At 42.1% G+C, this 12990-nt stretch overlaps 1 protein-coding gene across 5 annotated transcripts in view; it reads left to right on the forward strand.

Annotated features, from left to right (window-relative positions):
• EXOC6B (exocyst complex component 6B) overlaps positions 1 to 12990 on the forward strand; it is a 308866-nt gene that overhangs the window by 44024 nt on the left and 251852 nt on the right. For all 5 annotated transcript variants that reach the window (XM_052780871.1, XM_052780867.1, XM_052780869.1 and 2 more), the window contains exon 2: positions 9510 to 9675. In XM_052780871.1, the coding sequence (XP_052636831.1) occupies positions 9510 to 9675 (166 nt within the window). The remainder of the gene's footprint in view (positions 1 to 9509; positions 9676 to 12990) is intronic.

The raw sequence follows: 12990 nt of genomic DNA on the forward strand, positions 1-12990 counted from the left end.
GGCACACTGCTGGCTCATATTCAGCCGGCTGTCAACCAACACCCCCAGGTCCTTTTCCTCCAGGCAGCTTTCCAGCCACTCTTCCCCAAGCCTGTAGCATTGCATGGGGTTGTTGTGACCCAAGCGCAGGACCCGGAACTCAGCCGTGTTGAACCTCGTACAACTGGCTTCAGCCCATCGATCCAGCCTGTCCAGATCCCTCTGTAGAGCCTTCCTACCCTCGAGCAGATCAACACTCCCGCCCAACTTGGTGTCATCTGCAAACTTACGGAGGGTGCGCTCGATCCCCTCGTCCAAATCATTGATAAAGATATTAAACAGAATTGGCCCCAATACTGAGCCCTGGGGAACACCGCTTGTGACCGGCCACCAACTGGATTTAACTCCATTCACCACAACTCTCTGGGCTCGGCCATCCAGCCAGTTTTTTACCCAGCAAAGAGTACACCCGTCCAAGCCACGAGCAGTCAGTTTCTCCAGGAGAACGCTGTGGGAAACGGTGTCACAGGCTTTGCTAAAGTCCAGGTAAACAACATCCACAACCTTTCCCTCATCCACTAAGCCGGTCACCTTGTCATAGGAGGAGATCAGGTTAGTCAAGAAGGACCTGCCTTTTATAAACCCGTGCTGACTGGGCCTGATCCCCTGGTTGTCCTGTACCTGCCACGTGATGGCACTCAAGATGATCTGCTCCATAACCTTCTCCGGCACTGAGGTCAGACTGACAGGCCCTTCTTGTAGATGGGTGTCATGTTTGCTAACTTCCCATCAACTGGGGCCTCCCTGGTTAGCCAGGAGTGCTGATAAATGATTAGAACTGGCTTGGTGAGCACTTCCCCCAGCTCCTTCAGTACTCTCAGAATTTCTGCTTTTTGGCACGTGTAAGTGTGGGTTTGTAACCTGACTCGCCTCAAACTGAACAAATGGACTTCTTGTTCTTAAACTGAGTTAATGCACATGGGGAGTGATCAGCCACAGGAACAGAGGTACCGAGTGCTGCTTGCGATGCTGGGATGCATCTTGTCTAGCCTCCAGCTGCCTCTCTGAAAAAGCACTGGTCCTTTGTAGGTCCTATGCCTGGTTGACATGCCCTAGGCAGGTGTCTCAAAGGATGCTAGGCATCTATATTTAGGTAACTGAAGCCTACATGTTTTCTAATCTGACACTTGCACGTGAGTTTTAGAACGCAATTATTAGGCTGTAAATGAGAGTGGGCTGTGCTGATGGGAGGAATTGGGTCAGCAAAATGCTTGTCTCTCCCAGAAGTCCCTGTTGTATCAAGTTTCCTTCTGAAGCCACTTGTGTGATTAGTCAAACCAGATTAGGAATAAATTGATCAAGGTTACAAAAATGTTTAAAAGTAGCCTCACTCTTTTTGGGGTGCTGGTGGTGCAGGAGAGGGTATAAGGGCTGAGGCAGGGAGGCAGAAGTTGTTAGTGGGACTGGAGAAGGAGCTGGCAGAAAGCTATTTTCCACTGGCAGAGCTGTGTGCAGAGCACAAATCTGCCTGCTGCTGAAAAGTCAGGAACTTCTCGACACAATGAATTGGCAGCGAAGAGCCAAATTGTGCCATCTTGTTCAACTTTTGCCTGCGAGTGAGACCTTGAGTTGACCTTGATAATGAACCATGCTCTCCTGCAAGAGGAAAGGAGCTGGAAGCTGGCGCTGCTGAACACCGCACGCTGCCAGGCAGGGACGTCTGTGCCAAGTGCTGTTTTGTTGTACGCCGAACCCCCCGTGGAGGTGATGGAGGCAGCGAAGCTGCTGCTTTGGTCTTAAAGACCGTGCATGAGCAATGCGTAAGCCCATGTGTCGTGCTGGCTAGCATTGCTGCCCTAGTCCTCTTGCAAAGGCGCTGGTACACACGCTTCGAGCATGGAAGTTATCAATCATGCTGCTGTCAATTTTAATGTGCTTTGTGTGGTTTTATAATGCAGCACTTTTAATATCATGCATGTCTTGAAGATTTGTTGTGCCTCTGTTGGACGTTATGACAACATTGCTTCACAGCAGAAAGGAGGGTCCAAGACTTAAAGCCAAGAATGCACCAAAAAAAAAAAAAAATCAACTTGTTTAAACAATGCATAAGACAACAGAATGAACTTTGTTAGTAGGAAAAACTTTTATTGGACAATAACACAGCAAGTATAGACATCAAAATTTTTCTGTGGTAATCTAATCTGCTTTTATAGATGTAATGGCTAAAATATTAATTCCGTAAAGTTTATAAAAACAATATTCTGCTATCAGTAATCTGATGAGTGGATGCTTTGGGAGGGTGCCTTTCTTCTTCATTGTCAAGTGTTCATTTTCTCCTCTTTCTTGTGCTGCTGATAGGGTAAATAGCACAGCAAGAGAAGAGTGGTGTCCAGTAGAAAGTGCTTGTCTCCAAAACTGTCACCCTTGTGATGGAGATGGTCTTCATCTCACAGTGCTTTGGGAGTGGGGAGTGAGATGTGGCCAAACTGCAATCTTTCATGTTGTCTCTGAAAAAGACGGGGCAATGTGCATGGTTTTTAACTTGATGTCATAGCTTTTACGTTGAATGGTGAAAGAGTATTAGAAGCTTTTTAAGGGGATTATTTGCACCAAAAATCTTGGTGCCTTCTATCTAGTTTAGGAACCACTTCTTCCCCTCTTTTCTCTCTCCTGCAATCTGTAGATATATACAGAAATACAGAAGTTGACCCTTTCTGGAATTTGGTGGTTCGGGTAGACTTTTTAGTCCAGCATTGGCTTTGTAGGGTGGTTTGTGCCTCTTGCCTTGTCCTGGTATTCTGGTCTCTTAAGTTTTTTGTCACTATGCTGATATCGGGACTTGTAGAGTCTTTTGTTCTGCAAATGCAATGTCTGGGCTCAGGTGTGACTAGAGATTATGTATGGTGTGGTGCTGATAAAGCCCATAATATAAAAGATACTTTCCAAAAGACAAGGATTTTGCATATTAATAATATTTCTACTTTGCTTTCACACAATGCTTTTTCTTCTATTTTCATGATATTATACCCACATGCTGCCTGTTGCTTGCAGTGGTGGCTTCCAGGGCACTGCTGTGGCAGGTGCCTCTTCATGATTAATCATGTCTTAATTTGGCTTTTTCTCAGTCTGCTTGGCTGTATTCTGTTAGTAGTCTACAGTTTATAGTGTATTTCTCTGGTGGGGCTGAAACGGCTCTCTTGTGTTGGATGTGGGAGGTGTGAGGTTGGACTGATGCTCCTGTCTGTGCTCTGCTCTGCTCTGGTCTCTGGCAGTTTGATGTGGAATAGGGATAAGAGCTGAGGTTGTGTAAATTTCTAGTTGTTTGACTGCTTTAAAATAAATAAATAAACAAAAAGCAGACAGTGTTTTAACTGTTGCTGAACGGCTCTACCACCCCAGATCGGTGGTACTGCCTGAGAGTCTGAGGTCCTGCAGTCTGTTCCCCCCTGAGGCAGCATCAAATCCTCTCTCTATCCCTGAACAAATGTCTCTTCAACTTATTTCTAAACTCTGAGTGGGGTTTCTAGTGTCCCAGCGTGCTTTCTTCCAGGGCTTTGACTATCTTCAGTTGCATGTCATCAGAAAATCTACCCTAGTTCTTTGCAAATCAATCCGTTCTCGTCCTTCCCATAACAGCTCTGCAGAATTCCTCACCTTCCTCCCTCTTTAACATAGCAGAGGGCTTCTTCCATGGCTCTGAGCTCCCCGTGTCCTCGCCAGCCCTTTTTCTTCAACTCTAAACCCAATTCCTTTGGCTCTTCACGGGCCAATAAATAAGGTGCCATGGCAAGTGGCTGGTGTGGAGTTTGTGGTCTGTCGTGCCTCCCCTCTGATTCCGTTGTCCTTGTGCTGCTGATTTTGACCTTTCCTTGGACCACCACCACACGCTTGCCTTTATTGACCTTCATCCTTCTTGACTTCTGGAGACGATTCCAGTTTCTCGAGGTCTTTGGCTGCCGCTTTCCAGAAGGCTTGTGACTCCCTTCACTTTGGTGTTACCAACATATTTCGAAAGTACAGCTTGCATTATATTTTCCAATTTGCTAATAAAACCGCTGAAGAAAACCAGGCCCAGAACAAATGCATGTAGAAGCCCTGTTGAAAAGCTCCTTCTGGTTGAGGCCAGTCATTGACAAGTAACTTTGTTTTTAGGATGGTTTTTGAGTAGCATAAGCATGTGGTTTATGGTAATTTTCTGTGCAGCGTTCCTCCTGGAGTGCTTGTGAGAATACCCACCGGGGTCATGCCAGGACCTTGCTGAAATCAAGGTGTTCCCAGCTATGAAACCAGGGTTATCCTGCCAAATAATAAAGTATAGTGGTGGTCTTTAGAAACCGCTTTTTCTACTCCAGGATCTTGTGATAATGGGATATTGCTGATACTTTGCTGAATTTTAGTGATTGGAATGATTTCTGTTGTAAACTGAAAATATGGTGGTGGTGTGTGCAAGATAAGTGGGTCTAAGTAGGAAAAGTACACGTGGGAATGCTTTCTAAACTATAAGAATGAAAAATATTTATGATTAAACACTTTATGCTTCTCCAAAAAGGAAAAAAAAATGCTTTTTTCTCTGTGTTCATGATGTAAATGTAAACCTATGTGGGTGATAAGGCAAAGCAGAGTGGACTTAAATTCTGTTTAATTAGCAGAATGAAAACAAGCAACAAATTCTACACTTGCTCTTCCACTGAGATAATTTCAGGTATAATACACCAAGTAAGTGGGATGTCTTTGGATGTGTCAGTACGTGGGCAAACTTTGTGAAGCACAAGGCTTGAAGCTGTGAACTCTGACAGTTAGATACTAAACAGGTATTAGTCTTGCAAACTTTCTTTGACCTTTTTTCCATGGAGCTGTTGCACCACTCGAACTTTTTTTTTTTTGCATTGCTCAGTAGTTAATTTGTTTATTACAAAAGTTAGAATAAGATTAAACAAACTGCTAATGCTTTTATGTAGCTTAATGAGAAGAAAATGTTTCTAAGGGATTAAAACCACTACAGAAGTTTAAAGGGGAAAAAAATAAAATAAAATTGAAGTCCACAACAGACTCAGGAATTTGTTCCACTTATTAATTGAAAACAAAAGCAAGTCACTTCTGTTCCACTGTCCCCAGAATGTCCTCCTTGCATTGTTCCAGATCTCTTTCATTTCGCCCCTAGAGATTTCCCTCCTCTGTACTTTCAGCTGAATTTATTTAGGTTACTTCTGAGTCCCCGTCCTGCAGGCAGCTCTTGTTGGGAATGAAGTTGCAGGGTCAGCCTCGTGGCTTGGCCTTCTCTGAGACTGCCTGAAGCCCTCTCGTTAACCAGTTAAGCATGAGACGTAGGAAGGACCTGCAAAGCTAGTTCCTAAATATTTTCTAGCATTAATTCATACATGTGCAATAATTTCAGGCTTCTCTGGCATTTTGTCAGTGTGCATATGGTGTCTGGTGTAGGACTTGCCAGCCTGAGAACAGCCAGATGAAGTGTCTAAAGCATGGCTGGAGAGAATGTAGGTTGTGTTGGTGCTTGGTGGCAGGACCCAAGATGTCCTGCCTCTGACCACGTTTTAAGGAGATTTGTAGCTGAGCTTGTTGTCTCTTTCAGTCTTCTGTTGTGTTGTATTCCCCAAACCTCTGCTCTTTCCCCAATTCTTGCTCTTGTGGATGATGAAGTGATCGAGAATGCGGTAGAGTATCCAGTGCAACATGGGGGTTGAGTATAGGCAGAATCGAGTGAGGTTCTGGGATGCGGGGGAAGGATGAAGGTGTGAAAGGTTCACCGTCAACATGTCGTGCTTTTGCGTGAGCTGCCACTTGCTTTCTGCTGCTCGGAAAATTGAAAAGGCACCTGAACATCCAGCCGTGCCACAGGTCCATGCCTGTGGCATCCCCCTTATTACTGGTTTGGCCTCTTGGTGTGGGCCAGGTTTGGTTGCCCCTGTTTTGGGGGATAAACTTTGCAATAACGCAAGGCTGCAGATGGGAACTCCTGATGCGTTTGCCTGTTATGGCTTTCCTGGAAAGATTTTTCCAGTTGACCTTTTGGAAAAAAATGAAGTGGATTTTTTTAATGAATGCAGAAATTGTGAAACTTAACAATACAATCCAAGAACTTTTTAAAGTCATCCTAAATGGTTTTGTTTAGTGAGTGTACTTTAAAAATGTAAACCAGACAGATCTGTCACTGAGCATAGTCTTCAATCAGAGAATTACAGCCTTCTCCAGAGTTACAAGATAAGTGCATGTGGGACAGACCTCTCTTTCTCAGACTTTTTTAATCAAAAGGCTTTTTGTGGGGGAGGCTTATACTAAAGCTATCTGACTAGCAATTTTTTATAGCAAAGGGAAAAAAAAAAAAAGCCTCAAGGATCATTTTCTATAGCGTTGTCACGCTTTGTTTTTTACAACCAAGGGAATGAACAGCCCAAAGCAAATCTCATTTTTATTTTTGTTTTTCTTACTTTATTTTTGCATTGTGTGCTGTCGTGATTATTAGTGGGTATACATGTAAGATTTTTTTCTTCCTTGAAACTTTTTTGTGCGTCTCCTTCTAATGTCTTCTGAATTACTAGTCACTTCAGGACAGTTAACTGAAGATCCAGATCAGGCTATAATTAGTGTTTGAACTAGGAGAGATGTTACTAGAAGTAGACTGTATATGCAGAAGAAATGAGGTAGAAGGGAGCAGCTGGAGGGACCTGTAGATCCAGAGCAAGGCAGTGGGTGTCCCAAAGGTTTGGTAGGCAAGAAGTGGGAAGTGTAATGCCCCAGATGTGGTAATCTTGAAAAGGAAGAAATCTGTAATGAAGGTGCTCAGTTGAGCGGATCAGGTGAGTACCAGAGTTGATCTTGAGAAAGCTGGCAATTGCTAGGTAGAAAACGGTGCACATATGTCGAGGATATGGGATCACAAGGATGATTTTCCGAGAGTGATGCTGTAGCTTGGGCAGCTGAAGAAACAGCTAAGGAAGTTGGAGCTCTACCAGAGCCAGGGAACCAAAGGTGATGATGGTAGAGTCTGGGACCTGAGGGGTGTTTTGATGTGATTGCAGAGGAGAGATTTGTTCTTCTTGCAATCAAACTGAGTCCCTACGTTTTGTATTTTGAGCTAAGAGTCGCTGCATAGTCACTGCAGTCCGTTTCTGTGATGATGTTCAATACAGAGCAAGAACTTGAGATCCTGTAACTCTGGAGTTGACATCCTGCAACTTTGGAATGCGTTGCAGTTCGGTCTGGGACTTGCTTGGCAGTTGCCTGTCTGCTTGTGTTTTAGAGGGAGAATGGAAGTGAAGGATGCTGGTTCTGCACTGGAGGAAGGGTTGTGGGTGAATAGGAGAGCTCCAAAGGGAAGATACAGAGTTTGTTTAAATATAAGCTTAGAGCTGACCCCCAAGATGCTGGGATTTCATTGCTGTCTGTCACCAGCTTTTCTTTTCTTTCTTTCTTTTTTTTTTTTTTACACTAGAGTTTGGCTAAAAAAAAAATCATAAAAAGGTTTTAGACATTGGACCTTTATGTCTTAGGTTAGCCATCTCCAAAGGAAACTTTGCCTAGAGTTTTAAGTAATTTTGAGAATTGTTTTTTTTTTCCTCCCCGTTGATAGATGCCTCTGTAAATGTGATGGTATTTTCCTTTGAATGCAAACACACTTATTTGGCACCCATAATTACTGTTTTTTTTTTTTTTAATTTATACTTGAGTGAAAACACAATTTCTAGCTTTATTTGCTTATTGTATGTGAGTTATCATCTTTGAGTTAAGAGTTCGTTAGACCGGAGGTGCCTTTTTGAGTTTCATGAGACACCCTGCAAAGAGGCTGTGCAGCACTAGATGGCACTCTGTCTCCAACTTTCATATTTCACCAGCAAAACTCTGCTAAGCTGTAAGGAAAAACCACTAGTATCATGCTAGTGGTGGCATTCATATAATTTGAGGAAGTTATATCTCTTTAGCACCAACCAGCTTCTGCCTTGCAATAAAGAAGGCAATATGGTCACCTTCGAAGACTTCTACTCTTGGTGATGGTGGTATTTTACATTGAGTTTTATATAGGCTTATAAAGATTTGGCATTTTTGTTTTGCCATTGAGAATGGTTTACTGAAACTGTGTAATTGAAATTGTCAGGGCAGATTTTAAAGAATGGTAATTAAATAGATTTCCTCCAGTTTTATTCATGTTTTGGTATTTTTTGTATTACTTTGAGACCTTTGTGGATTGCAGAGGTGGGATTCTCCAAAGTGACTTGTGAGCACAGATCACACTGAAGGATCACATTGCTGTCTGTGGGCAGAATATTTAATGTGTCTAGTTAGATTCATCTAGTTCTGGTTCTTTCTGAAGTGGTGTTTGTCACTGCTGAGATTAGTAATTTTTTTTTTTTTATCTCTAACTGCTTCATGGAGTCCAGTGTATAATTAGTTAACCTTACTTTCTGACACAGTACAAGCTCAGACTCCATAAAGCTCACTGCGTACTTAATTTTTTTGGGATGGGAGAGAATTCAGGTTTAGCAGTTAGCACTGCTCCTCAAAATACTAAAACTTCACAAAGACATGTCTAAGGATGGGATTTCCACACCCTGTAGAAAATATGTATGTTTACTATAAAAAACCCAAGAAAACAACCCCCTGAAAATCCCATACTATTTCAGGGTGTGACATGATCCCTCTGCTTTCTAGAGTAACATTCACTTATTTTGCAGTCATGATCTATTGCTTCTGCACAGCGGCTGTTTTCTGTGGATGAGAGAGCATTGCCTTCTAGGCTGCTTTAAAAAACGGTTGGAAATAATCATAATTACCAGACAGTGTGCATTAGTAATGGACAGAACAAAAAGTTTTAACGTGGCAATTCAAGCTTCTCTTCCCAGTTGGGTGGAATTTAAGAAAATACAAATGATAGATTTTTTTTTTTTTTTTTAACTTCCAACCTTAAATTTAACACTAGTGTTTTTGTTTGGTTGTACCAAAGATTACCCATTACCTGCAGCTTGCACAGTGTATGCTGTATTTTGGATTGAGGTGTCCCCATCAGTTTGGGTAGTCTTCAGCTGTGTTGGCCTTTCAGCAACAGGGTTAACTGTGCTGGAAAAACTGGGGGTGGGAAGGGAAATGGATTTTGGCAGCTGTAGAGGTGATATTTTTCCATTGTAGCTTTTACCTTTGAAGCCCAAAGAACATCCAGAAAATTGTTCAGGAGGAGTGCTCAGTGTTACAGCATACGATAGCAGATAGTGATCAGAGATGGCTGAGCTCAAAGACAGAGCATGAAAACTTTGTTTCAGATGATTCAGCGCTGGGTTGGCCATGTTGTGATCTCTGAGGGAACATCAAGCTGGTGTTTGACAGGTGGAAAAAGAAAAAAGAAAGGCTGGAATAGAAGGATTTTCAAACTTGAGTTTGGTGCCTGGTGTATGCAAATAAAACACAGAACTATCCCTTTATCACAGGAGGTTTTTTCTAAAGCTTGTATTTTGGCTATTTCTTGTAAGTAATGACAATAACAGATACTGGAATCTTGACCAACGTTCACGTTTTCTTTTTAGGTCTGTTTATGATGGAGAAGAACACGGTCGTTTCATGGAGAAACTGGAAGCACGAATCAGAAACCATGATCGTGAGATTGAGAAAATGTGCAACTTCCATTACCAGGGCTTTGTGGACTCTATCACAGAGCTGCTGAAAGTTAGAGGAGAAGCTCAAAAACTGAAGGTAAGAGAAAGCCGTCTAGACATGGTCCTGGGCAGCTTGTTCTAGGCAGCCCTGCTTGAGCAGGAGGCTTGGACCAGATGACCCAACCTCAACCACTCTGGGATTCTGTGAAACCATGTGAATGTCTCCTTTTCTCCTTTTGTCTAGAGTATCTCTCTTCTATCTAAAAAATACAATTAAAAAAAAAAAAAGTATCTCCATTCTTCCTGTAGCAATAGATTAGTCATTTGAAGTTTGACAATTATTTGGGCAAACTGGAACGGTGTGGTACGTTAAAAACACGAGAAAGCTTAAAGCTAAGCCTATTCTGCATTAGGAAATACGCTTTTCCTGGTATGCCTTATACCAATTTCTTAAGCAAAAATAAGCTCTACAGTCAGAAGTGCATCTGCTGTAGCAGCGTATACTCTAGTGCCTCATCTGACATTGAATTCTCATTACAGGTAGCGTTGTGTCTGAGACAAAGCAGCAAAGTCATGAGGTGTCTGCCCAGTGTTGGCAAGTGCAATGTTAATATTTAAAAAGCAAACGAACATCAGAGCATTGTAAGGTGTAAGCAGGAACAGTAGTGAAAAATAACTACTAATTTCATTAAATACTGAAAGCCTATGTAAACGAATGCACAGCTTGATTCTTTTTCAGTAACATCTCCAGGTTTGGTTGGCTTAACTAGAAGGTAAAATGGTTAGAGGTAGGAATGGAGAAAGTAAAATGGTTACAGCTAGGAATAGGCTTTCCAGGTATTGTGGCCTTTAAAGCTGTGCAGAAAGATGAAAGAAAGGTGGAATTTACCTATTTCTTGAAAAAATGCATTTAGTAGTATGTTGAAAAAAGCCATTTGTAGGATCAGAATGTGGATAAGCGGTAGGAAGGAAGCTAGGCAGGCTTCTGGGGAGAAAAAGGATCTAGAGGTTGGAGGTATCCTTACATGTAGGGGCCAGGTGGGCTTGCAGTTGAAGCTTGGCTGCTATGCCTTAAAATACAGGTATTCCACAATTTGGGGCATATAAAAAAGCACAGCAGTGAATTAATCGGTGTCAGAGAACCTTCCTCATTTTCCTACACAAGTTAGAACAGATGCAGGGGAGACTGCTGTGCCATCCCTTGCTGCAGCAACAAGGTATGACCTTGATTCGAAAACCAAAAGCAACCTCCCAGAACAGTCACTTAGTGAATGGGGCTGAGTTGTGTGGCAGCCAAAAAGGTGCAGGCTGTCTCCAGAGACCAGCACAGTAAGTCTGTCTGGCTCAGTGGAGTCTGACCTGTTGAGAAAGACCTTTCTGGGAGGTTAGGAGCGTGGGAGATGTTCAATGGGCATTAGAAAAGATGAAGTTATAAATAAGGGGGGGGTGGAAATAATCTTGGAAAGTTAAGTTTTCTGGAAAAGAAGGAAGAACTCCAACTTCAGTTTGCTGACTGCTGCTTTTCATACATTTGTTTACTCATTTAAAGCTACCTCTGGCATTTCCTAGCAGTTTTCTAGCTTTACACACACAGATCTCCATCCCACAAATGGATGCGTTCTCACAGGAACACCTTTGGGGGGGGGGGTGTGTGTGTGTGTGTGTGTTGTCCTGACACCAGAAGCATCTGTATTATTACAATGGCATTTTCCATGGCAAGGATTCATCCAGCAGTTGATTGCAGGATGAGGCCATTGGAAATACCATGAAAGAATTCTTTTTTTTTTTTTTTTTTAAAAGCTATTGTTTCTAGCCAAGAATTCCACATTGTTTGTTTGCAAAGGCTTGTTGCTGTTTCCCATTCTACAAACAGCTACTTTGTTGGTGGCGCACTGTGAAGTCCATCTCTGTACCCTCAGGATCTCTGTTGATTTCCATTACTATGTGATCTATAAAACGGCACATGGGAAAAATATACACAGAAGCTTATTTGAGAAATACTGAACTCTCTTTGTAAGGGTTTCCCCAGGGAATCACCCGTGGGTCCAGTGGTGAGAGTGTGTTTTGTTCCAGCTATTCATTCTCTATTTGATCTTGGTCTTTTTCTCAATAGTGCTGGTCTTTGAACATACGTGCAACCAGCAATAAAATAAAAGCCCTCTCTATTGCATCTCTAGTATGTATCTTCACTCATGTGCTTTTAGCTTTGGGGTACTTTATATAATATCACGCTTGCAGAAATATCAGCGTTCATTGTTTTAAGAGTGCACAGGCTAAATACGAGCTGGATCCGTTATCTTCCCCCATTCATGTGTAACACAGCTGCCGTCTTCCCTCTGTACTGTAATGCTGTATTTCAGGTGGCCCCAAGTCAACTTAAAACCTGATCAGGACTGTGTGGCTAAACTTTCTGTCCTGCTTTTGTGCCCTGCAAAAGGCTAGCACTGAACTGGGAACTTTTCGTGGAGGAGCTCCTCTGCAATGAATTTCTCGACTAGGCAACGTTGTGTTGTTTTGAAGAGATGCTGGGTCACTGATTAATAATCTATATATGGATAAAAAAATAAGTTAATTGAAAATACCTGGGATGCATTTTGAAAAAGGCATCTCCTTAATTTGGATGATATTTAAACCATAGCATTTTTTAAACTGAAACTTTTTTGCATTTGCTTATTCCTTTTTTTTTAACTATGTAGCTTCACTATGGCAATTCTCTTTACTTTTAATTTCTTAGATGGTTTCCAAGGAAAATCATGTTGCTTTGTTTTTTTTGTTTTTTTTTTTTGTTATACATCTTCAACATTTTCATATCTTGTACTGCACCAACATTCTTCCTCATTAGGAAGTGATCAGTGTGGTGTTGACCTGTTTTCAAACTTATAAATGCATGGTACTCCTGCGTCTTGGAAACCATGTACCAGTCCGACTGTTCCATCTCATAAAGGCTCCAGTAGAAATTAAAAGGTCAAAGATAGATTATACGTTAGGATGGTTTAACTTGGAAAATACGACTCGAGGTGCGAAGGGGAAAGGATCACAGAGTTACAGGGCTGGTGGCAACCACAAGTAATCACCTAGTCCATCTTTCTCTTCTTAAGCAAGTTCTTCAGCTGTGTCATTCCTGATGGATTTTTATCTAACCTCTTCTAATGTTAGCCCTCCCCCAGGTACTGCTGTCCTTCCTTCTCTAGGAAACTCAGGTTACATGGTTGAAAAGTCTTTTTTAGGTCTACTTTTTGACCTGTCAGGCACAAAAGAGAGATTATTCCTTCCTGTTTTTGCAGCAGTCTTCTACAGGTTGGAGATTGTAGGAATGTTCTTTTCTGGTCTTGTCCTCTGTAAGATAGGTAGCCCCAATCCATCCTAGAGGGTTGTGCTTTCTAGTCACCTCACTGTTTTTACTTTTCTACGC

The sequence above is a fragment of the Harpia harpyja genome, chromosome 2, assembly GCF_026419915.1.
Source record: "Harpia harpyja isolate bHarHar1 chromosome 2, bHarHar1 primary haplotype, whole genome shotgun sequence".
NCBI lineage: Eukaryota > Metazoa > Chordata > Aves > Accipitriformes > Accipitridae > Harpia > Harpia harpyja.